The sequence below is a fragment of the Labrus bergylta genome, chromosome 2 (genome assembly GCF_963930695.1).
Source record: "Labrus bergylta chromosome 2, fLabBer1.1, whole genome shotgun sequence".
Classification (NCBI taxonomy): domain Eukaryota; kingdom Metazoa; phylum Chordata; class Actinopteri; order Labriformes; family Labridae; genus Labrus; species Labrus bergylta.
The window spans coordinates 22,341,728-22,368,458 of record NC_089196.1 but is presented as its reverse complement, the minus strand read 5'-3'; the positions used below and the strand labels follow the sequence as shown (position 1 = coordinate 22,368,458).

At 41.6% G+C, this 26,731-nt stretch overlaps 4 protein-coding genes across 5 annotated transcripts; 2 read left to right on the top strand and 2 right to left on the bottom strand.

Moving 5' to 3' along the window:
- Positions 1 to 1,871: 1,871 nt before the first annotated feature.
- Positions 1,872 to 14,938, bottom strand: LOC109991599 (hypermethylated in cancer 2 protein). 2 transcript variants are annotated; one of them, XM_020643926.3, is made up of 2 exons: positions 14,647 to 14,938; positions 1,872 to 4,639 (listed from the first exon to the last, which is right to left on the bottom strand). In XM_020643926.3, the coding sequence occupies exon 2, from the start codon at positions 4,544 to 4,546 to the stop codon at positions 2,792 to 2,794; it is 1,755 nt and encodes a 584-aa protein (XP_020499582.1). In that variant the 5' UTR covers positions 4,547 to 4,639; positions 14,647 to 14,938; the 3' UTR covers positions 1,872 to 2,791. The 2 variants fall into 2 exon arrangements, with proteins under 2 accessions (XP_020499582.1, XP_065805114.1); XM_065949042.1 differs by having other exon boundaries at positions 14,655 to 14,938.
- Positions 14,939 to 15,191: 253 nt separating this feature from the next.
- On the bottom strand, positions 15,192 to 17,839 carry LOC109991568 (adenosine receptor A1-like). The gene is made up of 2 exons (XM_065962370.1): positions 16,911 to 17,839; positions 15,192 to 16,741 (listed from the first exon to the last, which is right to left on the bottom strand). The coding sequence occupies exons 1-2, from the start codon at positions 17,771 to 17,773 to the stop codon at positions 16,663 to 16,665; spliced, it is 942 nt and encodes a 313-aa protein (XP_065818442.1). The 5' UTR covers positions 17,774 to 17,839; the 3' UTR covers positions 15,192 to 16,662.
- Positions 17,840 to 19,803: 1,964 nt separating this feature from the next.
- Positions 19,804 to 22,302, top strand: LOC109991567 (sphingosine 1-phosphate receptor 3-like). Its single transcript, XM_065962063.1, has 2 exons — positions 19,804 to 20,666; positions 20,848 to 22,302. The coding sequence occupies exons 1-2, from the start codon at positions 19,804 to 19,806 to the stop codon at positions 20,885 to 20,887; spliced, it is 903 nt and encodes a 300-aa protein (XP_065818135.1). The 3' UTR covers positions 20,888 to 22,302.
- Positions 22,303 to 23,608: 1,306 nt separating this feature from the next.
- LOC136177223 (sphingosine 1-phosphate receptor 3-like) lies at positions 23,609 to 25,659 on the top strand. The gene has a single exon (XM_065949024.1). It carries the CDS (start codon positions 23,609 to 23,611, stop codon positions 24,698 to 24,700), a length of 1,092 nt encoding a protein of 363 aa, XP_065805096.1. The 3' UTR covers positions 24,701 to 25,659.
- Positions 25,660 to 26,731: the final 1,072 nt, after the last annotated feature.

Here is a 26,731-nt window from a genome sequence, read left to right as displayed (position 1 = left end):
AAGTATTTGAGTAGTAGTAGTACTAGTAGTAGTAATAGTAATAGTAGTAGTAGTAGTAGTAGAAGTAGTAGTATGGTCACAGTTTGGAGTTCGTATTTTTTTTGTAATGTCAAGCAAGCATTCAAATGCAGCTGCAAATTATTTTGCAGAGATGGCTAGAGATCTTGTTGTACAAAAACACTGTTTGCATGACAGACATTATGCTGTACTGCAGTAAGTGCTGACAAGTACAATAACGTTTGAAGGCAATGCATTGTGGGCTCCCTCTTAAGCTAGAAGAGGGCACAAGCAACAATGGATCAGGCGATAAATAACGTGTGGGGTTGGGGGGGGGGGAGTGTGAAAATGTACCATGCAATCACTAAACAGCAACTGCTTCATAGCAAGACACCAACATCCAACATAAGCAAGTAAGAACTGTGTGAGTCCAGGTCACAGGGACCTTGAAAGGGTAGTGATGTTTGTGTAACTGTAGCTGCATCCCTATGACAACAAACATTTCACAGACCATAACATGAGGACAAAAGAGGAATTTTTTTAAATCAAGAAGACAGTTAAACCAACATAACAGAGGAATGCCTATACCAAAAACTTGTAGCGAAGGTTCATGCTCCACAGTGTAACTGTTAAAGAGTAGATACACTGGACAGCGTTAAGTGAAAGTCACAGGCAACAGAGGGGCCTTTCCCAACTTATGGTTGGTTACATTGAGGTAAAGCTTTGGAGGTGTAAAATAATTTAAAATCAATCTGGGATAAAATGGAATACAATAAGAAACAAGGGGATGCTGCAGGAGACCGATGAGCTGTCCAACTGTCCAGTGCATCTCTGTTTCCCTTCTTATTACAAGTTTTTACAAGCCTGGCTCAAAAAACTAACAAGCAACTTGAACTTCACATTAGAATTCTGATTATAATTCCTATCTTTTTTTTCCTTTTTCTTTTTTTGGTCTGAACAGAACACATACAATGTCATCAAGTCCTGTTTTTAAAGTCAGGGAATATAAAGTGATAAGGACTCTGGATACAAAAAAAAGAAAGAAAAAAAAAAAAGAAACATGTCCAGGGAACATGTCTTTTAAACTTCACCATTCTCGTTTACTGGTCAAGTTCACATTATACCGGCCCACCAATCAGCACAAGCTTTCCTTGCAAACCACAGGAACCTTCCTTAGTGTCAGAGTCATTGGCCAAAACTCCATCAAAAGAGTGGATTTCTTTTTCTGGAATTAGAATATAATTCATAATTTGTTTTATACAGCAAAAAAGAAAAATTAATAGGGAAATAATTTAGTATGCTATATATCTTAAGTACATCTTTTTAAAAACTTTGGTTATGAACTTGTCTAGCAAAGTTTGTTAGTTAGCTCTGTTCTCCTCAACATTCATAAGATCTTTGGAACACTATACATCTACACTAACTAACCACTATTTGCTCCAGGTAGGAAGCTACAGTACACTTTGAGGTGGGGCCACACTGAGCAGGGCGCCCGAAAAAGCTATATTTGGAAAGTAAAATCAATAGCTAAAACAATATTAAATGTGTTATATCTATATGAGCATTAAAAAAAAACCTGTGTTGAGAGATGGGCAGGTTAAAGCATCAGGTGAAAAGTTACCATAATCTACACACTTTTTACAATTAATTACATAGGAACTTTCAACTAATCAACATAGAGTTCGTAAGAGTAATCAGAGGTAGCGAGGTCACAAGCCTATATAAATAGACTTTTCTTTTTTTCTGAGGGGAGAAAAGCTATACAGACAAAAAATAAATGTACCCACTGAACATAATCTTCAGTCTAAAACACCCTCTTCTTCTCCCCGTCAGACTATCCCCCCCACCCCCACCCCAACCCAAATCCCTCCCCTCACAAGAAAAATCCCAAGACCTTCCAGTTTAAACATTCACTGAAACATTACAAGTTCTTTAAGTAAAACAAGTACCTCAAAAGGGTTCATCTTACCAGGATTCACTCCTGGGAGCACTAGCAGTCAAAACCCAAAAAGACAAATGAAGTCCTCTATATTACAGCTGTAAGAAGGACTTTGTGTATTCTTTATCTGCAAAACTAAAAGTCATCCAATGTCATCCCACCGAGAACCTTCTATCAGAACTTTCAGTTAAAGCATGGAGATGGTCCCAAACCCAGTAACCCCTCCTCTAACATACAGATCCCCATCACCAACATAACAAAGGATATAAAGCTGTCAAGGTAGAAATAATCTTTTTGCTGAATTATTGCCAGTATTGGTTGCACGGGTTTTTGGTCAAAATAGCAAAGGAGAACAGATGGGAAACTATCCAGAGTTAATCAGTTCGAGGTCTGAAAAACTCAAAAGACTCACAGGTAGAAGAGAAAAGGCTGCTGAGGGATATGAGGTGGGGGGTGGGGGGGGCTTGACATGATATCAGTACCCACATTCACATTTGACAGACTTGCAACACAGACCAGAAGTCTTGCCACTCCACCATGGCTTTGTGACTTTGGAGAGAGACAGGAGTCAGTGTCCCTCTAGAACTCCTGAGAGGTGAGCAGACATCGCTTGATATAAATGATGACATGATCCTTGCATACACAAGATCCCACCATCACCAAGAGCCCCTGGCTAACAGCTACATCAATTCAATTAGCCAGGGCATCGTAAACTGGATTTTTTTGTTTTATTTTGAATTGTCTGTGTCTGCTTGTGAACGTGCACGTGTGCGTTTCTTTGTAGTTGAGATGGAAAAAAAGCTAGAGAAATGGTTCTGTTTTTATATTCCCAGAGTTCTTTGGCTTGATGCATTTCTAAGAGGGTGAGGTGTGCATTCTCAGGTGACTGATGAGGTTGCGCTGCTGGGTAAACTTCCCCCCGCATAGCTGGCATTCATACGGCTTCTCCCCAGAGTGGACACGCATGTGCTCCGTCAGACGGTACTGGCGTGTGAAGCGCATGCCACACTCTTCACATGCAAACGGCTTGAGGCCGAGGTGACTGCGCATATGGCGTGTCATGGTGCCCCTCTGGGTGAACATTTTGCCGCAGATGTTGCAGGGGAAAGGCCTGGTCAGCCAATGGCTCTTTTCGTGCTGTCTCAGCGTTGCCGGGTCTTTGTAGCTCTTACTGCAGACTGTACACTTGAACGGACGTGTTTCCGAGCCAAAGGTCGAAGGACCCACAGGGGCAGAGAGGTCCTCCGCCTCTTCCTCATCTTCCTCTTTCACAAAGGTCCCTCCTTCCTCTTTGATGTAGAGCTCATCCTCCGTGTGCGTCTCCACATGGGCATTGAGCTGCTCAGAACTGGGGAAGCCTTTCCCGCAGGGAATGCACACATAGAGGTTGTCTCCAAATGCTGGCTCAAAACCTTCTTGCCGGTAAACATAGTTGGCGCCGTGCCCCCCTCCAGTTCCCCCTCCACCTCCTGCACTCTCGCCATCGCTTTGCCCGCTCTCGTCACTGTGGTCCTGGCCGTTCTCCCCTCCTTCTTCGTCATCTTTGCACTGGAAGGACTTGTCAGAGGTGAAGCTGCCAGCACTGCCCCCTCCGGCCCCAGAGCGTTCTTTAGGCCCCACAATCACCCCGTTAACCAGGGGCCTGTCGTGGTCTTCAGACTTCAACCCTGACGCCTCTTTCTTAGGCCACTCATTCTTGCGAGCACCCTGTCTGGATTTCTTTTGGGGTGGGGGGCCATCAGGCTGGTTTTGGGTTTCGTCTGAGGCTTTGGATGAGGAGTTGAGCTCCGTGGTTTCGGATCCGCAGGTATCTACACCTGGTAAGGTGGTGGAGGAGTCATCCAGTGAGGCACTGTTGGTTGTGGATACTGAGGCAGATTGAGGGGATTCTTGGGAGTTGCTGTGTGGGCTGAGGGCATCAGTGACTGTGCCTGCAGAGGGAGGGCTCTTCTTGGACAGGTCTAGTCCAAGGTCTGGCTCTCCAGCACTTCCTCCACTGCTGAGGTTACCGTTACTGCTGCCATTTCCCCCGTTCCCATTCCTCCCAGAGCTGCCAACAAACATCTCATCATCTGAGAGTTTGTCCCGAAGGCCTTCGTCTGGCTGTGGCTGGTCGGCATCAGAAGGGGTAGGAGGATAGTGGTTTTTGGGGCCAGCAGGTGTAGAAGAGGAAAGGCGCTGGTTGTTGAGGCGTAAGCGGCTGAGGGGACCTGGAGTGGAGGGTTTGCCTGGCAGTGGTTTCCCACCGTTGCGCTTGAGCTTCTTTCTGCAAAGTGCAGCGAGGTCATGGAGCTGGAGGTAGCTAGCTGCGGTTAAGAGGGCACTGAAGTTCTGCTCGTTGCTCTGGTCCGACGAGGACAGGAGCTTCCCAGTGTAGATGAAGTCCAGAACTTGTCTGAATACAGAGGGGTTAACCATCTCTGTGTCGAGGTTAATGAGGTTATCGTGAAGGACCAAAGATTTGAAGTATATGCTGCTTGCCGCGAGGATGTTCTTGTGGGCCCGGAAGAGCGCATTCTCCACCACAATGATGACATCACACAGGAAGCCCTTGGCTCTCTGCTGGTTGAGTTGCAGCAGCAGTTGTTTGGCATGATTTGGCAGTTCCATTTCCACCTTCCTTCTTTCCGTTCTCTCTCTCGCTCTCTCTCTCTCACTCTCTCTCTCTCTCTCACTCTCTTCCTACACGAGCACCACCTAAAGCTGAAAGAAAAAATGGAAACACGGTTAGTTTCACAATGGGGGCATGAAGTAGAAAGACTGATGCCAAAAAACAAGACAACCACAAAACATTTGTAAGGCAGACTGAAGAAGTGAAAGAGGATCACGTTGACCTCAATGGAGCATAGAAACGGTTTGTACTATTGATTTGACAGTATATGTTTCCTTCAGCAATGCAGCATGCAAAAGCTAGCTGGTAAAGCAGCTCTCATCGTATAGCAGACTTTTCACAAGTTCTGTTGGATTAAAATCTAAAACAGATTAAAGGAAAAATGACAGTTAATGCTGTGAGGAGTTTTTAGCTGGTTATACAACAGACTCTCTTTACTAACGTTGTCTTTAAATGACCTATAAAAGTAAACAAGACCATCATTTTTTATTACGCAGTTATTTGTAATGCCTGCTACTGCTGCCATCTGATTGTTACATACAAGGTGGTTAACAGCATACTATCAAAACAACCTTTGTTTACATTTTCCATGGCAAAGAGTCACAATGACTTACAGGTTAGACATGTAAAAAAAAAAAAAGAAGCAGAATAAGACCATTAAACTTTCTAAATCGACAAATGAAAAGCTTCATAGCACTTGCATGTTTGACACATTTAACAAATAAAGGACATGTGTTATGACTCCCACTGTGGGCACATCAATCCAAGCTTTTAGCTCTCACGGGTGAACTAGTAATCTGTACGCACAGTGTGCCACATAATCACAACAGAAACAGGAACCTTTCCATCCCTCTCATCTTCCTTTTTTTTTTTTAAACAAACTGCAACCTTACCTGGATCATGTTCTGATTGTACACATTGCCACTGTTCTGGCACAAAAGACCGAAGGGCGGAGCAGAATAAAGGGTAAAGTAACTACTTCTTCAGGGTGCCTCCCCTCAGTTTCTCCTCCCTGTCTCAAAAAGGTAACTCTAGTTTCAGTGGGGTGCCCTGTTTAGAAACTTGGCTTGTCTTCATTAGGTCATGGTAATGTCAGCCCTGACCCATTGTGTGGGGCTGGGGGTCGTTGGCACAGCAGGGCCGGGGGGGGGGGGGAGAGATTAGGTGTCACCCGAGCAGGTAAAACTACACAGGAGCTGGGGCAGAGGAGTGGGGGAGAGGGTGTGGCTCAAAGACAAGGACGGCAACACCTGATCCTCCAGAGAGGCCCTCATTTATGGAAATAGGACAGATGAATCTCATTCGCTTCTAAACTACATATTGATGACCTATTGCATACCACAGTGCTCTCCTTCTTGTCAACACTAAAAAACAAACGTAAAAACAAAATTGAATTTAACTGATGTAAAGAACCTATCCACAGCTCAAGTTTGATGGCAACAGTATTGGTGTACTTTAGCGCGAAAAGCACGGTTTGTCATGACTCATGTTTGACATGCTCCTAAAGCCCTAGCCCAATATAGCTTTAATGCCCCGACCAGGGCAGGGTATACTGTATAACAGGAGATTACAATGTAATGCAGAGAAATGCTTAACCCAAGCCATAAATACATGTGAAAATGTGCAATACCAACTGAGTGCCAGCCTAGAGATTTACTGCAAATCATGTTTCATAATATGAAGCAGGAGAGAAGGGTGTGTTTCCAGAACTAAGCGACAAGCCTTAATGCAAATATAAAAAGGACTGATGTCTATTTACCAAACAACCTTTGGATGAGAGGAAAGGCTGATATGTATAAACTTGCATGAGACAAAAGATAATCTTTCATCACGATTGGAGGCAGATAGTTTGGCCTGTGTTTCTTGTATGGAATATCCAAGATGTCGTGCATTAACATAAAGTAGGTAGATTCACATATCCACAAGTTTAATCAGTTAATTAGGTCTGAAAACAGCAAGTTTTTACAAGCTTATGTTTGATCACCATGCTTCATCAAAAAAATCTGACACTCCAGTAAATCAATGGCTTGCTGTACAACAGTAAACTTAATTGCCAGTATATTAAAATGCCCAACAATTGTTTATTCAATCATTGAACAGCTTTAAATGAAAGAACAACACATAAAAGCAGCAAACAGCCTCTGAGATAGGTGACAATGCATGATGAAAATTTTTAACATCTGGATGTAAAAAAAAAAAAAAAAAAAAGAAAAGGCAAACAAGCGGCACTGAACATTGGGCAAAAACAACAGAGTGAAAACTGTTACAGGAGATAGCTGGCTTAGGAATCAGAGTTGTATCTGTTGGAACAGTCAGGCTAGATGATACAATCAGCCGGAGTGATCATTACTCTCAGGTCCAGGCCTGGGCTTGCCTTCTCTGCTTTGACACTTCCACTCATGGTCTTCTTCTTCCCCTCCCCCGTCTTTTCTCTGCTTCACTCCTCCATTCTCTCTATCCTCCAACCCTTACCAGCACACACATCCCAGTAACCCATCGCTGTCCCCACCATGAATTATAATGAGCTATTCTGGAATACATAACCCAGATCTGCAGTTAATCGCAGAATGTGCTACAGGGGTGCACGGCACTCAACCCCGCAGGCAGTAATGGAGAAAAGGGCTGCCTGAGAAAGAAAGGCCTCTGCTATGATGCCAGCCAGGAAGCCATATATCAGTCAAGTCTCTCCCTCAACATACACACACCTCTGCAGGCTTTATGGGGGGATTCAAGAGGCTTTTCCAGCGGGCCCAACATAAAAAGGGGGCTGGGCTCATAGAGTGGTAGAGAACTCAGCTCAGGAGGAAAAAAAAGGAGCCCCCACCCCCTTCTCCCTCATCCCTCGTTCTCTCTTTTTCTCTACCCCCCCCCCCCCCCATCACCCACACAGCTACCCTCTCCCCCTGGCCCCACTAGTGCTGTGCTGTGCCGGCTGGATTCCAGGGAGCTGCTAATGGATTACGGCTGATCTATATGCAGCTAGGGTGGGACACGTGTAGGCCCAGCTCCCCTTCCAATGGTGCTGCCCAGGAAAGCAGGCTTAATACCACAGGGGACGTATAGGCCAGCACCATCATGGAGCCTCCATCTGTGAGTGCACGGTGCTCTTTGCAGTTTGTATGAACACTTTCAAACACATTATCTTGTTCTGCTATATGGCAAGGCGGCCAAAGAGTTACAGTGCGGATGAAAGATTGGAAAGACGAACCGACTAGTAGAGCTAGAATTGTGTTTTCTATAGCATTTCCTGCAAGATGTTTTTGTCAGCCCTAAGCTGGCAGGGAGGGAGGTTGAGGGATGGTTAGTTGGTCAAGAGAGACATTCGAGAAAGGGCGATGGTCTGATACCAGTGGCAGTATTGGCCTCTGATTCTGGGTAAAATACAAAACAAAACCAGTATCATACTAAGCCTATAAAAAAAGTCTCAGTGTGGTCAGAATCATTCTAAATCGGTACTTTGTATTAATCAGAATCTATATAGGGTAAGAAATTATGGTGTCAAAACATTTCTTGTGAGCAACGATACTTTTCTCAGAACAAACACCACCCTAAAGGCAGCTCTGGGCTTTGGACTGCCAGCCAAGGGGGTAGATTTTGCCCTTCGAGCCCAGGGACAGGATCAGCTTACTTGCCTGCAGTGTTAACCTTTTTAAAAACTCACCATGGCTCAATGATGGAGAGGGAAAGCTCGTTTTTAAAAACACTTGGCACCCTACTGCTCAGCGTCAACCTTGACTCATGTCAGGAGCCTGCTGATGACGGGATGAGCAGACAGGGATGTTTACACACACACACACACACACACACGGCAGACGCGATCAGGGTAACATATGTGTTGATTTTGAACTGAAAGCTAGTAAGCGTCGGAGTGCCCCCAGCGAATATTTAATGTCAGCCTACTCTCAATTAAACTGGTTAGACCGCAGATCAGGACGATCTGGTTTGACTTCAATTACTGCTTCCTGACATTGCTTCTGTTTTTCCCCACGGAGTTTATGGATTAAACAGAGAGCTAGTGAAACTTCCAGAGTCAGTGCTCATGCAGGGAAGGTGACGGAGGGAGCAGTGGGCTGTGGCACTAATCTCCTGAACAGAGGGGTAGAGAGCCAGGAGAGAGGGCAGAGGTGAGGCAAAGTCCCATGGCGCAATAACAAAACACACCCTACTACTGTGAAAGGTCAACTAGTAAACAAGAGAGACAGAAAGTAAGGTCTGAGAGGAATCTTAAAAACATCTTTAACCTTGGCATACAGCAGAGTTAGATCTACATTGTCTCCTTTCAAAACTTTAACTTAGACCGTCAGAAAAGACAAATTTGCAGGTGAAGAGCGAAACAGATTAAGGAAGAGAGCCAATCATGTACAGGAGCAAAGGCCTCCCCATACACACTCACACAGACAGTGCACTTAAACACATGCACACTGCACACACTTACACACACCCAGAGAGTATGCTGGTGGGCAGAGAGAGTGGGGGAGGGGTTAGGGGGATGGTACAAAGCCAGTTTGAAATACAAACACCGAGCAACCACCTCTGAGCCGCTTCAACATGGCTGACACTGCTGCATGGGTATAGGTGATCCACGCAGGCAGGACCTCTGGGTGCTGCAACCACCAGAGATTTAGTTTTCTCCTAAGGGAAGGGACGGGTCACAATAGAATGAGGAGAGTAAAAAAGAAGAGCTGGGCTTTACCAGTACTCACGTAATACACTCCTTTTCACCTGTCTAATATGTGCTGCATCAAGGGAAATGCCAAACACCTATTTCTAATGATTTCATTAAGATTCCAGTTATATTTGGAAATTCTTCCAGTTATCATGTATTAATGTTAACACAAAAAAATGACAAGTTACAGGTCCAAATCAGGTAAGGAAAGGAGATTTGAAAATGTGTTTTTTTGCACTACGGTAACTTGGTGACTAAAAAACTGCTTCTACATTATCTTGCCTGATGCAGTGTCGCAGTTGAAGTGTATTAGAGATTAAGTTCAATTTACTTGTCTCAGATCTTTTGCTCGGGGCAAGCTTTGAAGTGCATCTCTCAGAAAGGAAAACACTTTCTCACTTAGAAGTTTTTCTCCTATCTGAAGTCTCTTCCATGCACATGCACATGCACACAGACAAAAACTCACACAAGCAACACTAACACAAACACTATCAAGCAAACTCACGGCAAAGAAATTAAGTTTCTCTGCCCAAAATCGAGCACTGCTAGCCGTACTCTTGTAGCTCATTTTAATAATCTTAGTTTCTTATCACTTATCAACAGTTAGTGTAATTCAGGTGGGTACTTGCAAATATGTCCCGGTATCTTTGTAAGATATGTGTATGTAATCACAAAAGGCATAACACAATAACTTCCAGGGAAAATGATAACTTACACTAATTGGAGTGAGCTTTTTGCAGAAATGATCATGAAAATACTAACATTACATCATGTGTTGAATTTTCTAAACTAGGTACATTACACTAGGATCTGTGGCACCATGGAGAGCCAGTAAAACCTGCCCATACTCATGTCTCCATGGCAAATGTTTGAATAACTCCAATTCAGAGCCCCTGCCACAATTTTGAACATCGATCCAGGGTTCAAATCTCGTCAGAAAAGCTACAGGGGGGGTGCCCTGCTGTAACAGAAGCCCAAAAACATTAAAACAAGAGGAAAAGTCTGATTAGTCTTCTCTTAGAGGGAAGTGAAGTTCTGCAGAATTAATGCTAGAGAACAGGTGCACAACCCTTGTGCTGCATGGCTGAAGGGGGAAGAACATGAATTACAGTTTCCCCACCGCAGTGTGGGCAGAACCCAATTAAGACTCATTTTCTGTCAGGCAGTTCAGCCATGTTGCAGACAAACAAGTCCTGCCCGGGGTGCAGCGGAATGAAAAGAACCCCGTCCATTTCTGCACAGGAGGGGGCCAATGTTTGCAGCACACCCCAGATGTGCCAGTGCTGGGCTGCATGGGAAAAAAGCCTTCTCTCTTTTTCCCCTCTATCTGTCCATCTTTCTCTCTCTCTCTAACACACAAACAAGATCGCTGTTACATGAGAATAACTGAACATGCATTAGAATAATTACACACTTTAATGTCTCTATTGGTTTTATATATAAAAAAAATGGCTGCCTGAAAACATTTTCCCATTGTTGGGCTTAAATCAGTTAAACAACAACATAGTCAAATAAACCATAACATGATGACAAATCTGTTCTGTTGTGTATACAGTATGTCATCAACTATTTACAATAGAGGCTAAAGCCACAACATAAGGTCATAACAGCTATAGCAGCCATACATATAGAATTTTGAATGCCTGCAAAAATAGTGGTAAATACTCAAATCAGCTCAACTCTTCTTTTCAGCATGGTACAACTTGTTATTTTCAAACAGGTTCAGTAAACAGGATGTCTACTAGTAAATGTAGGCAGAAGGGGGCATGAGGGTGGGATTGAAGGATGCCTGCAGGTACGTCAGAAACTATACGTTGCAAGCATAAAGCTGAAAATACAACTTGGAAGAGTTCTCTAACCTAGAGGTGGTATGTTTTCTCAAAATGTTTGCTCTGTTACATGTTTACTGTTTGTTGGACTTTCAGTATCTTAGGCAGTTTCACTTCTGATCGTTTGCTTAAATATACAAAAACAGGTTTTCACAGCCATAATGGGTTATTGTGTGGAGAAGGGTAGTGTGTAGATATTGATTTTGTCAAAGAAATTTGGTCTGAATACTTTTTTGAGTAACTGTATTGGACAAACACTAAGGCACACAACATGAGAATGGGAGAATTAACACCAAAGTTACATTTGAATGTCATATCAATTACCAGCTCTCTTTATCACATCCAAATCTTTCCAAACGACTTATTAAAAAAAAAAAAAAAAAAAGGTATTTGACTGTTTTTGGCCTTTTTTTAAAACCAGCAAAAAGTTAGTACTTCTTTCTCTTGTGTGGGCTGACAGACTTCCTAGATGTGTGCATTCATATAAATACTAATTAACTGGCACCCATACATGATGTATCCAACTGTGTAACCCCGCCAAAAGTGAAGCAATCAAGCTGCTCACCAAGCAGTAAACATATGATTGTATGATAAAGTGCCCTCTGTGCTGAGAGAATGAACTCTGTTGATGAGATAAACCCCCCACCCGTAAAAAAAGCAGCAGATCCACATGACCTGGAGCCTAATGCGTTGGCTAAGGACAGAGGGCATGTTGGGTAAGGAGAGATCGTGTATGGTCCAAGGTTTTACAGAGCTGCCACCCCCTTCTCCTCCCCCCCCCCCCCCCTCCTCCTTCTCCCTTTAAACACTGCATAACCTTCTGGCTATCAGCTCTACATTCCACAGACTGTTTCTTCTTCTTAAAGAACAACAACAGCCCTGCCCTGAGGTGCTCCAGCCACTCAGCCAACCAAACTGCCCTCCAACAGGCAGCACAGAACAGAACATACAGATCCATACAGATAGGACAGCCAAGCACAATCGTAAGTCCTTGCGGAACATGTCAGCAGAACATATAGCCTAAGTAGCCTTACTGCAATTGCTGCCCACACATGCCGCTGTAAGCCATGATGTATACAGCATACTGTAGGATACTGTGCCTGTGCTGGGGAGGGGAAAGGACAAGCAGGGTGAGGCAAGACTAACCAGCCGATCATGAGGATCATGAGGCACATACACCCACACACACCCACACACACATACACAAAAGGGCCTCAAATTACCCTCCCAGCCCACTTTGTATTCCATAGTAATCAATGAAAGTAGTCACACTGATCAGTTGACTTGACATGCTCATGTTATGGCCCATTATTAAATGTATGAACTCACACTGCACCTTTGACAAAAGCTACATATGCAGATAGTTAGGCTAAGCAGGAAGAAACTGATATAATGGTACAACAGCTACTTTGACACACTTTTTGTAATGTGTCCATCAACTGTTTGTGTGATTTCTTTCAATAAAGTCAGATAGTTTTAGTCCATTCTGTATAAATATTTATTTTTCATCTTTGCTCTACAATCAGAAACAAGAGTGATCAATAGAAATGCAACACGCTTGTCTTATCAAACAATTGAATCATTTCTGAAATCTGCATGAGATCACATGGACTAAACATCTATCATTGTCATTCTTCAAAGTTTATTGCTCTTACGGATGCAGCACTGTCATCACTAAACGCTTCAAGGCAGAACAGCCAGGAGCATTTTCCACTTTTACAAGCCTAAGCCAATTAGATTGTGTCTATTATGAGTAGAATTATCTAACCGCATCACAGAACACTTTGGAAATGTTGTGCTTTTTAATTGAATTTCTGAAAATCTCAAGTCAACTGATTGTTCAGCCAAATTTCAGGGTGGCAGGCAGAGAATTGCACACTCGAATGTTATTCTTGAAGGGTGTAACCACCCAAAATATAGTCCTTCAATTCTTGTATGATAGGCTTCAGCAGCCTGCAACCAAGAGCAGGGGGAGATGTAAAATATACATTTTTTGTAGTTTGTAGTTGTGTCGCCCAGAAGTTTTGACTTTACAAAAGGACAGAGTATCAACATCTAAAAGGAAACAAAATGGACAAACATTTATTCAAAACTAGTTTACCTCATCAATTGTCAACTACAATAAAAACATGGCAGCTAACCAACTTCAAACACAGAATTGAGCCTCTTGCTCCTGCTGGGACAAAACTGTTTTAATCAAACATCAAGAGCGACACATTCAATACAAAACCTGGCATTACTTTGAGTTTATCTATCTTTTTATTGCAACACACATTGTTTGCATGCTCAGATTTAACAAAAGTGTATTATCAGGGGGGTCATGCTTGTGCATGGAGTTTTCTTAGTAGAAACTATACAATTTAAAACAGACCTTAAGTGGAACTAGACATTTGGTTTGTACAGCAGCCAGTCAAGTGAACCCACATTTCTGACATTCCTGTGCCTTATTATCTCCATGCCCCTTGGTACTTTAACAACACTAATCACCTGAGAAGCCAAGTCTCCTTCACACCTGAGCACATACATTGTTGTTCTATATACCAGAAGATTATAGATTGAATTGAATTAAAGTTTGATTCATATACAACATACTGTTGAGCCTTGTTTTCTTACTGGGGACAGTAATTTACACCCGGGAATATGTCACGCCACATTGTTTCTGGAGAGCAGTTTTGGGTCAGAATGTAACGTTACACCCACACTGTAGTCGATCACAAAGATGGTCGATGTATAGCAGTAGCCCACGTATAGGTTACAAAGACACATAGGCTACAAGCCCTTGTATCGATAGAATTCACGTTTATAAGACAACGTTTTCAAAAAGCATCTGCATCTACACAGTAAAGAGTATCTGTAATCTTGTGCAATCATTTTTTTTAATTAGCCCTGCCTTAGACCACTGTGCCTTAACCTACATATAAACAATGCAGATTACACTGTGGGTATCGACTGAAAGATACCATATTTGAGCATCGGGATGATTGCTCAGAATTACGTGCGTAAAAACCAACGAATTCAGATTAATTTATCACAATAAGAGCAATTCATTTGGAAAACTCAGTGTTGTGATTACGTGAGAGATCTGATGAAACCTCCAGCTAGTTGCGATACCAACATTTACGTAAACATTGGACCATTGCAAATGGATTTTGGAATGGATAAAACGAGGTAAAGTGTGGAAACATCTCATTGAAGCGCGACGACGAGCCGTGTGTGGCTTCTTTCTGTCGCCTAATGTGCTTTGCCAGCCTGGTAATCGTTTGGTACACACGCTCATCCTGTTGGGCATCTCTTCCAACAAGCACACGACGCCAAAAGAAACCTCAAAACAAACAGTATGTGTTTTTGTTGCGGGTTACGATACACTAGAGGCAATTGAGTGAGACTTTCTCGGCTTGCCAAGCAGGCTGGTAGAGCCAGAATAGGCACCAGCGGAGCCCCTTTTTGTTGGCACGCCGTGGAAAAAACACCAGCGTAACGCCGAAACCCCCTCGATGCATGCAGCAGCAGCAGCGAGAAAAGCGATCCGATCAAAACATACATGGAAGCAACCCATCTACGCATTAACAATCCACAATAAAGAGAAGAAAATCACTTAAAATACCTTCTTACATCGGTAGGATCGTTCTCAAGCGTTCTTTACCATCCTCCTGCTCATCTCACAGCCTTCGGGACGCCATGTTGCAAGCTTATGACGTTAGGCTTCCTCACCCCTGACCCACATTTGAATAGGAACCAGCCCAGAGTGCAGCAGAGAAAACATCCCACTGTGGGAGGGTTTTGCCACTTTCTCAGCCCAGGACCCCTGGCTACTTTACCTGCAAGATGGCAGAGAGAGAGAGAGAGAGAGACAGAGGGGGGAGTGTGCAGTCTGCACACTGAGGTTTAGGCCTTCTTTTAACAGCACGACTCAGCTAGAGTCCTATACTGCTCAATGCAGGTCCACGCTGCAAAGAATATAGGCCTACTAATTGGCAAGATGTGTTGTACAATATATAGACTTGCCTTTCTTTTATTAAAGGTTATGGGAGATACTCGTTTGTTTCCTGCGAAGTTTCATCTAAATACATATAAAAAAAATAAAATAAAACAAGTGTGAGTAGGTCATGTTTCGACAAAAAACTGGAAACTGATAATGAGTGATTCCCTTCTCAATATTTTATTGTGTTTGATTGAAGTTTGTTTAACAGGAATGTGGAAATGTTCTTTATTACTTCAACACATTTCAATATAAAATGCAGAGCGTAATGATGCAGATGAAGTTAGATAACATCTTTTGCAGTGTTCCCTTTTCTCTGCAAGCCCATGAGAGTATCCACTTTTAGACTGAGATTTCAACCTATGATTTCAACATGTGATGTACTTAATATGGCTATTCCAGTCACTATAAACAACTGCATCAACTCTATTTAGACTGAGATTACTTTAAATGTTGGATTTAATTATAAAATCTGACACTTCAAGTCAAAGCAGATCTAACGATGATTAATGGGGCAGACTATGATGATGTTGCACAATGATAGAGAGAAGTAGTAAGGGGGAGATGGTGTTGGTTCGAACATTGGGCACAAGAGGTGCGGAAGTGTTGCGCTCTGTTGGCTCCTCCTCTTAGCACAGAAGGACCTGACTAGTCGTCAGCCAATAGAAAACCACCTAGAGATGGATCTCACCTCCATACTTTCTATCTATTACTTTAATGATGCCAGCAGGCTGCGGCTTATCTTGAACTTTTTTTAATTACAGGAGCCGACGAGGGAGATTGATCTAGTTATTGAACCGGTTTAATCTCCCGTGCTTCTGTTTTCTTTAAGGCTCACATTCCACTGATGTCCAAGTTATGGCGCGGTGCCAAAGAGCTCTTGTGACCCTCTGTGGTTGCCGAGGAAACTGCATCCTCTGCGGGCATGGGAGGCAGACGTGCTCTATTGCATAATAAAGGTGCTTAGACGCACATCATGTGTTTCTCAATGATTAGCTCGCTTAACGCTGGATGTCAATGGCTATAATAAAAAAAACATGATAAAAAAAACTCTTGGGAAGTTTTTACGATTTTGTCAAAACCTATAGGTCCATTGTACCTTTATACAAGAATTGTATTGATATAGCCAATGAATGTGGTGTGATTTGATGTCACAAAGTATTGCCATGCATCTCAAAAGACTTAATTTAAAAGAGCACTAAAGTATCAAACTTAGGAAAGATGTTGGAGGAATATTAAACCAAGCAATATTAAGACTCACAGACACATATTTCATTTCATTGTTTCTATTAAGAAAACTTTAAGAGAAGAAAATGTAAAGCTCTTCACGTTCAAAAACAAACACACATCCCTGGAAATAACATACACAAATTTCATAGGATGTATGGAAAATCAATCAATTCAAAAACAGTGTTCATTTGTAAGTCTTTCAGTGCTTTCTGGAACAATCTCGATTATAAAGATCTGAAATGCTGTCATGTGTTTTTATTAAAAATAAAAAAAAGTAAGGAAAGTAAGTATAGGGCCTTTGTTAATTAAAAGATTTCATCTCAGAATATGTCCAACTAATAGCCCGAACCTTCCCTCAGCGTTTAATGACGGATGTTTGAATAGTTTGATTCTGTTGGATTTAAACATCATTTACTTAGACATCCATCCGACTTTTGAAGTACGCCGCGGGGACTGGATGCCTGCAGGGCCAAGCCGTCCGGGATGCCGCCTGATGATGACAAGGGGAAAAGATTGGCTCCATTTCAAGATTCACTGACTAACTGTTACAGCAACTACACATTTCATGACAGAAGATGCGTCTTTCGGGAAAGATTACAAAATAAGAACATGAATTTCATGAGGTTGGTTGTTAAATAATTGCGTATTGCCTCCCTTACCTCGTCCTGCAGCAGGGTTTCCACACCTTAGACAGCAGCGTGGTTCTGATCGCAGTGCATCCTCTTATGTACAGGATGGGAGTCAGGCACGCGTTAACTCGGGGCAAAAGGCGTAGAGGGTCAGTGCCTTCATTCTTAAAAGTATAACATATGGAACCAATGAAATTACAGGCCGTGATATGAAGGAATATGGGGAGCCAAGCAGATAAGAAAAACGCAGCCACCACCAAGATAAGATACACCGAGGAGCGCTTGTTGTCTCTTTCGTCAGAAGGTGGTTCTCTCTCCAACTGAAACCTGGCTATGATGAACAGTCTGATATTCAGCCCTATCATTATGATCACTGTGAATATGTTCGCCACAAATGTGCCAATGCTCGTCAACCTCTTGGCCACCGTGACCGTGACCAGGTTGTTCGCAGCCACGATCAAAAACGCATAGACCCAGTATGAGCAGATGACTAGCAGGGTTCTGTTTCTGGTCATGCGCTGGGAGTATTTAAAAGGTACCGTCACCGCGTGGTATCTGTCTGCCTGCGCGGCCAGGATCGCCATATAAGACAGGCCGAGAAATGTGGGCACAATGTACAAGGTTCCCGTAGGGGAGTTAAATGTATCTTTTACATCCAGAACACCCACATAATAATAAGAAACACCAGTGCAGATGTCGCTGAAGCACGTGCTCAGCATGTACATGAAACGGTTCTCGTTACGCAGTGCTCCGTTTAGCATGATGGACAAAGACACAGACACATTGAGGAAAAGGATGCTCGCCGCCAAGACAATGTTGAAAAGAAACATCAACACATTGCCAAAGCTCGTGAGGGGCAGCACAGGCGACAAAACCCAGCTACTGTTACTCATCGGTGCGGAAATCGTGTGCGTAATGGAGGGTTTCAGGTCCTCATGGCACAGCGCAGACAGGCAGCAGAGCAGCTGTGTAACTGTACAGCTGAGAGGCACAACCTCTGTTCTGATTTATGGAGGAAGAGCAATGAAGCATGCAGATCACTTTAATTCCCCTGGACAGCAAATCAACAAGCTCCCGAGAAAAACATACACACGCCAACAACATACTTAGTGCAATAATACGCAGCGATGTCATTGTCGATATGGCGGAAAGAAACTTCCGTCGTTGTCATAGTGCGTATTTATCTATCAATTTCAAGTTGTATTAAAATCGCACATTGTTTCAATACTATTTACAAACGATTCTTAGAAAAGAAACACACTCTTTGTGTCTTAAATAGTAAGGTCAAAATGACACAGTGTTTGGTTGTATTTGTTCAATAAAAGACAACTGACCATCAAATACAACTTTCCTCACATAGGCTACAACTTCTAATGTCAGAAAATTTAACTTTTTACGTTGGACCAGGTTGCCATTGTGAGAATGTGAACCCATATTTGTTTTTAAAGTAGAATACAACTACATGTCATAAGTCATCGTTGGCAAAATAAAAACTTTAATTTAAGATAATCTATTACTGCATTTATGCCTTTTACTCAGTTTAAGTTGTCTTCCCGTCCTTCATGGTATTCAATTCAAGTATTTATTTTTTATGTTAATAGACACAATAAATATTTGAAATTGGGAGCCTGTGTTTAAATGTAAGAACCAACTAATAAAACAGTAACCCACTATAGCACATGTAAATATGTTGTGCATGGCTTCTAAAGTTGGAGCTTCTACAGTAAGGGTTAGTGTACTTTTAGTGCCACATAACAGCAATACAGAACACTCCGTTTTGATAGGGGGAATGATGCACACTATAATATAACATGTCTGATACATCTTTATTACAGGATGATTGTCAGTCTAAGAATATGGGTCATTTGGGCATTTTTAAAACATTAAAATACATGAAAACTTTTTTATTCAGTGTTGTCTGCAGCAGGAGGCCACTTACCACTTATCCCGGATGTCAGGTCTAGGGGGGATGTTGTGAAGTGTTTTAAGAGAGAAAAACATCTCTATTATTTGTTTATTAAACACTTTATTGAACGCCAGTTTTTATATCAAGTGTATGTTTGTTATTTTATAAAGCTTCGGCAACTTCAGCATGATTTTGTCCATTTTGGCTGTCAATGTGTGAGGCGATCAAACTTTAATACTCTGATATAGTATATTTTATATACACTGCGAATATTGAATGCAAATGAGTTGGAAAGAAAAACATCCAGGCAACAGAACATCAGGTATCAGAAGACAGAAAGAAGCCTATGTCCATAGTTGAAATGATGGCCTTTTCCGCCCTCTAGTGGCCAAAAAAGGCATTCACTTTTGTCAGATAATGGAGGTTGAAAATCTTACAAATGAGAAAATGCTACTTAGGAGAGGTTGATAATGTACACCTGAAGTACAGCATTATAAACTAGAAAAATAACAATTGAATACGTTTTCAAAATGGGCTTTCGAGTGATCAGTTCTAATTGGTTTGAAAACTTTTAGAGCACGCTGTTTCACTCTAAATGTAGCCAGATTGGATGAAATATAGTGTCGGTCATGTGTATTATTATCATGAGTTTTAAGTGCGATACAAAAATGTATCGTTTGACAGCCCTAGTTTAAAGTAATGAAAGGTTAGAGTATTGATGGGGAAATGATTTAGATTGAAGGAGGAAGAAAAGGTTACAGTGAGGACTTAAACAAATATAATATGTCTGGATCACCCTGACAACTCAGTGTCGATTGTTAAAATTACTTTGGTCAGCTTGTGATTTCAGGCCTTGTTTGTTCTTTTTTCTTCCCTCTCGAGCACGCGCCATGCTCTCGGCGTTTGCTTGTCACTTGTTTATGCTCGTGTCCTCTGGGGATCAAAAGTTTTGCTTAACTTCGGAGCATCTGTCTTCTTTAAAAACAATGAGTGCTCGCCTCGAGGCTGAGCGTCAGGATGCTCCTCAACGCTACCATCCCTCTGTCGGTAGACTTTGACAGTCCGGTGGATTTCCTCATCTTCATCTTCCACATCCTGTTTGCCACCAGCTCCGCGCTCCTCGCCGGCTCGGTGGTCATCGGGATCTCCTCCACGCGCTCCCTGCGAGGTCAGAACCGGTTTATCTTCATGCTGAACACGAGCATCAGTGACACTCTGACCGGCTTCTCGGTCTACTACCTCGGCCTCTTCGACGTCCAGGAGGGTTATCCCTCCAGAAACGGGACGTATTACATTCTACCCTCATTTCTAGGTGTCAATGTGCTGACCTTCCTCTTTGCTCAGTTTGACAGATACTTCGCTGTGTGCCATCCGTTCTTTTACAACCGCTACATAACGAGGTCTTTGGTGTTCGGAATCTGTGCGTTTTGCTGGATGTACACGTACACGATCCTGACAGTGCAGAACATGGTGCCCATTTCAAAAGCGGCACAGATAAACGCGTTCGGTGTGATGACTCTGCAGATTATAGTTCTCGTTAAAGTGTTGATGACTATTAAATTATACATCATAGCCAGGAGTCACCTGGTGAGAGAGGCGCCTAGTGCGGAGAGAGACAACAAGAAGGAGTCTCTGCGCATCATTGTGTTTGTGGTTATCTGCTTCCTGGCTCTGTGGTGTCCTTCTTTTGTTAATATTATAGTCAGACAGCTGACGAGGAACGGTATGAGGTTTAGAAATGAGGCCACTAACCTGTTCGCCATCTTGGCGCGCCTGAACGCACTGGTCACCCCAGCTCTGTACATCTGGGGCAGTCCGGCGCTGCGCGAGGCCGTGTGGAGGACAGTGTGGAGGAGGGTGTGCCGCCGGAGGAAGGCCAGGTGAGAGTATGTCCCAACTTTTTATGGGATTTGAACTTCACTTATTTCTCCTTGTACACCATTTCAAGCAAAGTGAGACGCTTGCATGTAAACTGTATCTGTGATGAAATAGTGTTAAACATTGTACATTACATGAACATGTCACTCATTCTCTCTTCCCCACCCTCTATCTTTTTTTCAGAATTGGCTGCACATTACACGGAGTCACAAACAAACTATAGCAGAACGACCAGCTTAATCATCATCAGATGGCAGCCCTATGTCAGATCGCATGGCTGAGGAGAAAACATGTGGTCTAATCAGTTTTGAACGACTGTGATTCCAAATTGCCGCGTTTGAGTTGAAAGATGTGTTGATCAACGCGCTTGATCAGTGAGGCAGTTGTTTGTGTGGAAATTCAGTTGTGATTTCATATCTAAAATATGGACTGTGTTTGAGATTCATAGGAGGAAAAAAAAATCGATGCAATGTTTTCGCATGACTCCTGTAAGACATGCAATAAATGAATACTGTATGTCAAGACCTACTTGCACTCTTGCACGTTTTGAACAGAATATTGAAATGGCCCTTGTCCAGGTGTTTTCCTTACTGGTAAAATGCATTATCCATTTTCTAAAATCCATTAATTCGATGTAACATGTCCTCCCATCGCTTTGATTTTCATTCGAGTTTTAATTTAGTTTTGGATTTGACGTGAGAAATGTGCTGCTCGTTTTTTGGAGTCATGCTCCGATCACCACTTGAGGCTGAGATTCCCAAATCTCGACTGGTCACTGAGATGGACAGCGTGGCCTTCTCTCCCCGGGCCCTCAGTTCTGGAGCTTCATGGCTAGAGATGTTAGCCAGAAATAATTACGTTTCATTATTTCAATATTTTATCAAGACTCCGGTTTAATGTTTTGATTTTATGAAGGCATACTTATTCTTTGTTTCACTGTAAACTGCACTCTGGTTGAAATATGAAAGGGCCTATAAATCATAATTACCATTACTTTTATTTCTCAAATATGTTTTAAAAAAAAAAACATTGACAACCAGCATCACAACAGGTGATGTATGAAATCTAAAAAAGATTGGCTTAAATGGACTGTAAACTGTTGTTTCTGACAATCTCTACTGTTCTGGTATTAGTTTGAACTGTGATATCGAGTTGCCAAGCTGTCTCTAACTGTTATGTTAATTTTACACACTAAGAATAAAAACACGAAAACATGACTTATGGTAAGGGGTTAAGACGCAAATGCTCAAACTTGGAAAATTTGGTAGACATACAGCTTTAAACGATTCTCATTCATGTAAAAGCTCGACACGGAGAACAAGCTAAGAAGACTCACTTACTCGGAGAATAAACTTTGGTTATTCGATATGTATTTTTTCATGATATAACAATTATTATATAGTTGGAAAGGACATTAAATGCTTATAACATATTTGACGCTGCTCGCTGTGGATTCAGGACCAAGGACAGCGACGTAGCCTGCTGATGATTAAATTAACGCTGAGCTCCTTGTTCTGTTTTTCACAATACTTTCTTAAATGTTCCTGATTATTTCGATTCATGGTTTAAATTATATCCGTATCACATTTGCTCTCATCACTGGATAAATGACCTAACATCTGTTTTTAGTACATTTACTTATTTTTATTTTTATTTTATTTTATTTATTTATTTATTTTATTTTATTTTATTTTATTTTATTTTTATTTTTTTGGGGGGGGGGGGGTCGATATCAAAAAAATATATATTTAAATACAGTCGAGTATTTTTGTTAAAAATGTTAAAACGCATGTGATCTCATTACAGGCCCTTTTCCAGGAAGAAGTTTCAGGTTTCAAGGCCCTGGAATCGTTCCCAATGGCCTGTAAATGATTTATGCGGCCAACCCCATCTCCCAGAAGAAATTAGGTTTCTGTATACAATTTGCAATAATGAAATGTTGATTGGGAAGAGGAATATAAAATAAAAATATTTAGTAATTCTATATTATATAATTATTTCATTTATTCTAAATTTCCATGTGGAATTGGATCGTGATGATGTGGAAGATGCATTTGTTCTGAGTAACTGGTGACGGATGAAACCGACATGGTAGATAACCATACTGCTTTCTTCTGGAGAGAAGAAGAAAAGTTCTGTCGAAGGACACAAAACGTATTGCGAGGTAACGCAAAATATAATGTGAGGGGACACAAAGTAGCCCTAAAAAATGTCGATGTCTCCACGTTGTAAAAAAAAAAACTTCTGACATAGGTATAGCTGGAATGACACGACAGTGTACTTAGTTTCTGATGCGGAAGTTCTGTCTAACAAATAGCAACAACAAGGAGTACAACTTTAATTACCAAACGCCTCTTTCTACGTCAAATGCTTTATTTTGTATATGACTGCAGCTAATAATTAATAAAATTAATTAATTAATATTTGGCCAATTATTGTCTTGATGAACCTATTGATGGCTTAGACAACATTGTTTCTCTGAAATAATGAGAGATGCGATAACATTGCATAGATCCAAACGTGACACCTAACAATGCTTTGATGTTCAGGCTAATGCACAAAATGAAAAGATACCTGAGAAGAAATATCTAAATAAAAAACGGAGAGTCTTTAAATGTGTGAGGATGTATGATTGTTGGGTGAATGGAAATTACTGATCGTTTTATATATGCTGTATATATATATAAACAAGTCAATTTATTTGTATTTTGATGACAAATGAGCAGAATTAAAGACTTATTTTCTACAGGTGAATAGAATAATTTACCATTTAAAGTGCTCTCCTCTACAGAGTTAAAACTAAACTTCAGCTGAGACTGTTGTTTTAGGAAAAAAAAGAAAGGCATTACTTAATTACAATCCCACGAGTACAAGGCCGGTGACATCAGGCTACTGGAGCTCTTATATACAAAATAAGCACTTAAGAAGCACACTCACATAAACAATGCTCCTCTCCAACACCACAGACTCTCTGACAGGAGGAGGAGTGCCTCTCTCGGTGAACTTCGACAATCCAGAAGATTATTTCATCTTTATTTTCCAGATTTTATTTGCCACCACCACTGTTCTGGTGGCCGGGACAGTTGTCATTGGCATCTTGGCCACTAAAGAGCTGCGCCTGCAGAACAGATTCATCTTTATGCTAAACACTAGTATCTGTGACACTTTGGTGGGCTTCTCTGTGTTTTACCTGGGTCTGTTTGATGTTCAGGAGGGGTATCCGTCGAGAAATGGTACTTATAATGTGTTACCGTCTCTCCTTGGGGTGAATATATTGACGTTTTTGTTCGCACAGTTTGACCGTTATTTTGCTGTGTGCCATCCATTCATCTACAGCCGCTTCATTACGAGGCACTTTGTGATTTGTCTCAATATCTACTGCTGGTTTTATAATTTCGCCCACCTGCTCGCCAGGAACTTGTTGCCCGTTTCCAAATCGATTCAACTTTATGTGTTCAGCATTGTCTTCTTTCAACTGATCGTGCTCACTAAAGTGGTCATGACGATCAAACTGTATTTTGTGGCCAGATTCCAGCTTGAGAGAGACCCTCCGAGCGCAGACAGAGAAAGCAAAAAGGAATCGCTGAGAATCATCATATTTGTTGTCATAAGCTTCTTGGTGTTGTGGTGCCCCTCCTTTGTAAATATCATTATCCGATTTATGTCAGGGAGAGGCCTGACATTCAGGAACGAAGCCACCAATTTGTTCGCCATCATGGCTCGTTTAAACGCCGTGTGCACCCCGTCTGTGTACATCTGGGGGAGTCCGGCTCTGAGGGACGCCACTGTGAGGACAGTGTGGGGCAGAGTGTGTGCACGGTGCAAGAGGAGGTATGCAAAAATCACTATCATGTTGGATGTTTCTGTCTATACATACACACTTCTATCATTTTTTCTATTTTTATCAATTGATGCAGCCATTGCTCGTCTAAATTGTCAATTTTCCCGTTCTTCAGAGTGGGCTCCTTCCATGGGAGGGGAGATACCAAGACTGCATGGAAATAACCAGAAAAGCCAGTTCAGCACGTTACTCTAGTAAACTGTATGTTTTGGTGAGCCCTCTCTATCCCTCTCTTCATCCATGTCCCTGACGCTCTCTGAAAAGAGGATTTCAAGGATTCCGTTCCAAAAAATACAGTGAAGTTTCATTCTTAGTCTTTAAGCATTATTTCCTGAAAATGTACTTGATCTTAGAAGGTCTTGCTATTATTTCTTCTGATATGTATATACATACCAGTGTCTATACAAATAAATATGTTTGCTGAATCAGCGAACGTGTCCACATAACAACCCCGTGATAATCTTATTAAATGTCACTTGTGTAAAGTGTACCCAGGTAGTTATACCAAAGCCAGGGTAAACCTCAAATGAAAAGAAATGTAAAATGAAGCTGAACATATGAAGGGATTTAGTTTCAACGTTTAATAGAGAAAATGAACATGCTGTGATTGTGTGAGTCTAAGGGTGAGGATAGGTGGGCAGAGTGGGAATGCTCAGCAGGTGACTTTCCATCCAGGTTTACCGGTCTATGGTGACATAACTGGACCTCCTAGTGACAGTCTGCTCTTTAGGGTTATACCTGTGATGTTTCCACTGTGTTTACAGCCATGCTTCATGAACAATAGGTGGATATACTGTACGTGTCCGTATTCAAGTGTCGCTGTCCATGCTGTGTGGTGCTGAATCTCAGACCTTATCCTGTACAGAGCGCTGCATTGAGCACACGGTTTAGGAAATGTTTTATTTTCAAAGGATGTGTTGTAGGCTATTGTGTTTATTATTGTGTTTAGGTCAAACATTTTACGTTTACACACCGACTTTCTAAAGATGTTGCGTATAAACAAAACCGGGTTTTATTCGAGCCTGAGGCAAACTATCTTTTTTGTACAATAAACGGAAGGGGATAAATGCTTTATCATATTTCGAAATGAATTATAACCATTCACAAGTTACCAATTGTTGATTGTTCTCTTCATTATTTTGAAAAATGGCAAATTAAAGACATACTTGGTGTCATGCAGACCTCACTTTTTAGTATCCGGGGTATGGTACATGTGTGGAGCAGAGATTTCAACGTAGGCGATTTATTAGTGTAGTGACCGTCAAGTCAACAAATACTGACAGACCTCTACCACAATATTGTGTAAAAATAACAGCTATTAAATGAGATATTTAAAATGTGTTAAAATGTTGACTATCAAATGTTCATTAATCCTAGACAATGTTATTTAACCATATCATGGCAGAAGGAAACTTTATACATTATCTGGTAATAAAGTTTTTATTTACAGATCACTTCTCCAACCCTTCATACATGCAACACACTAAAGTTCAGTCTCAAACAAGTCTGACAAGTCTACTTAAAATACACACAAGCTTTTTGTACTTTCAGCAAAAAAGAGAGGCTGCCCTTTCTTTAATACGAAGAAAATAAAACATTTTTAGCTGCCTTAAACTTAGTGCTTCTTTATTAATGTGTGATGCTTTGGAGAACACCAATGTATGCAGTTTATTAAAGAAAATTATCAAAGTCATGTAAGCGGTGGTATTTTATACTTGAGCTGGTTTGACTCCAGGAGTTGCTAGATCGATTAAGTGCAAATATACAGATGCAGTCTAAACTTGTGTTTCACATTAAGACCAGAAGACTTACTGGTATCATAGCAATAAAAGGGCAGGTCTAAATACTAACCCAAGAGCTATGGTGTTAGTAGCATTTAAATAATTGTTATACTCTACACTCCAATGTAAAGGTTGATCATTCATACGGTCAAAGCGTGAAGCCCCTTACAGAAAACAATCGATGGGGGTTAAACAGATTCCTGACTAAACACAAGCTCGCTGAAGAATAGAAAATAATGTATCAAAATCCCCACAAATATTGCCAGAAATACAGACACATACTTATTTTGTGGAGGATTCCAGGGGGCACTGTTATCATTTATTTCCTAGCCCACCCTTCTTCATCAACATTGGAAAATGTAGTCTTAAAACAACTTTCAGGCAAAAGTTAACCGTGGATTTAATGGTCAAGTTCCCTCAACGACTCAGGGAAGTGACATTTGAG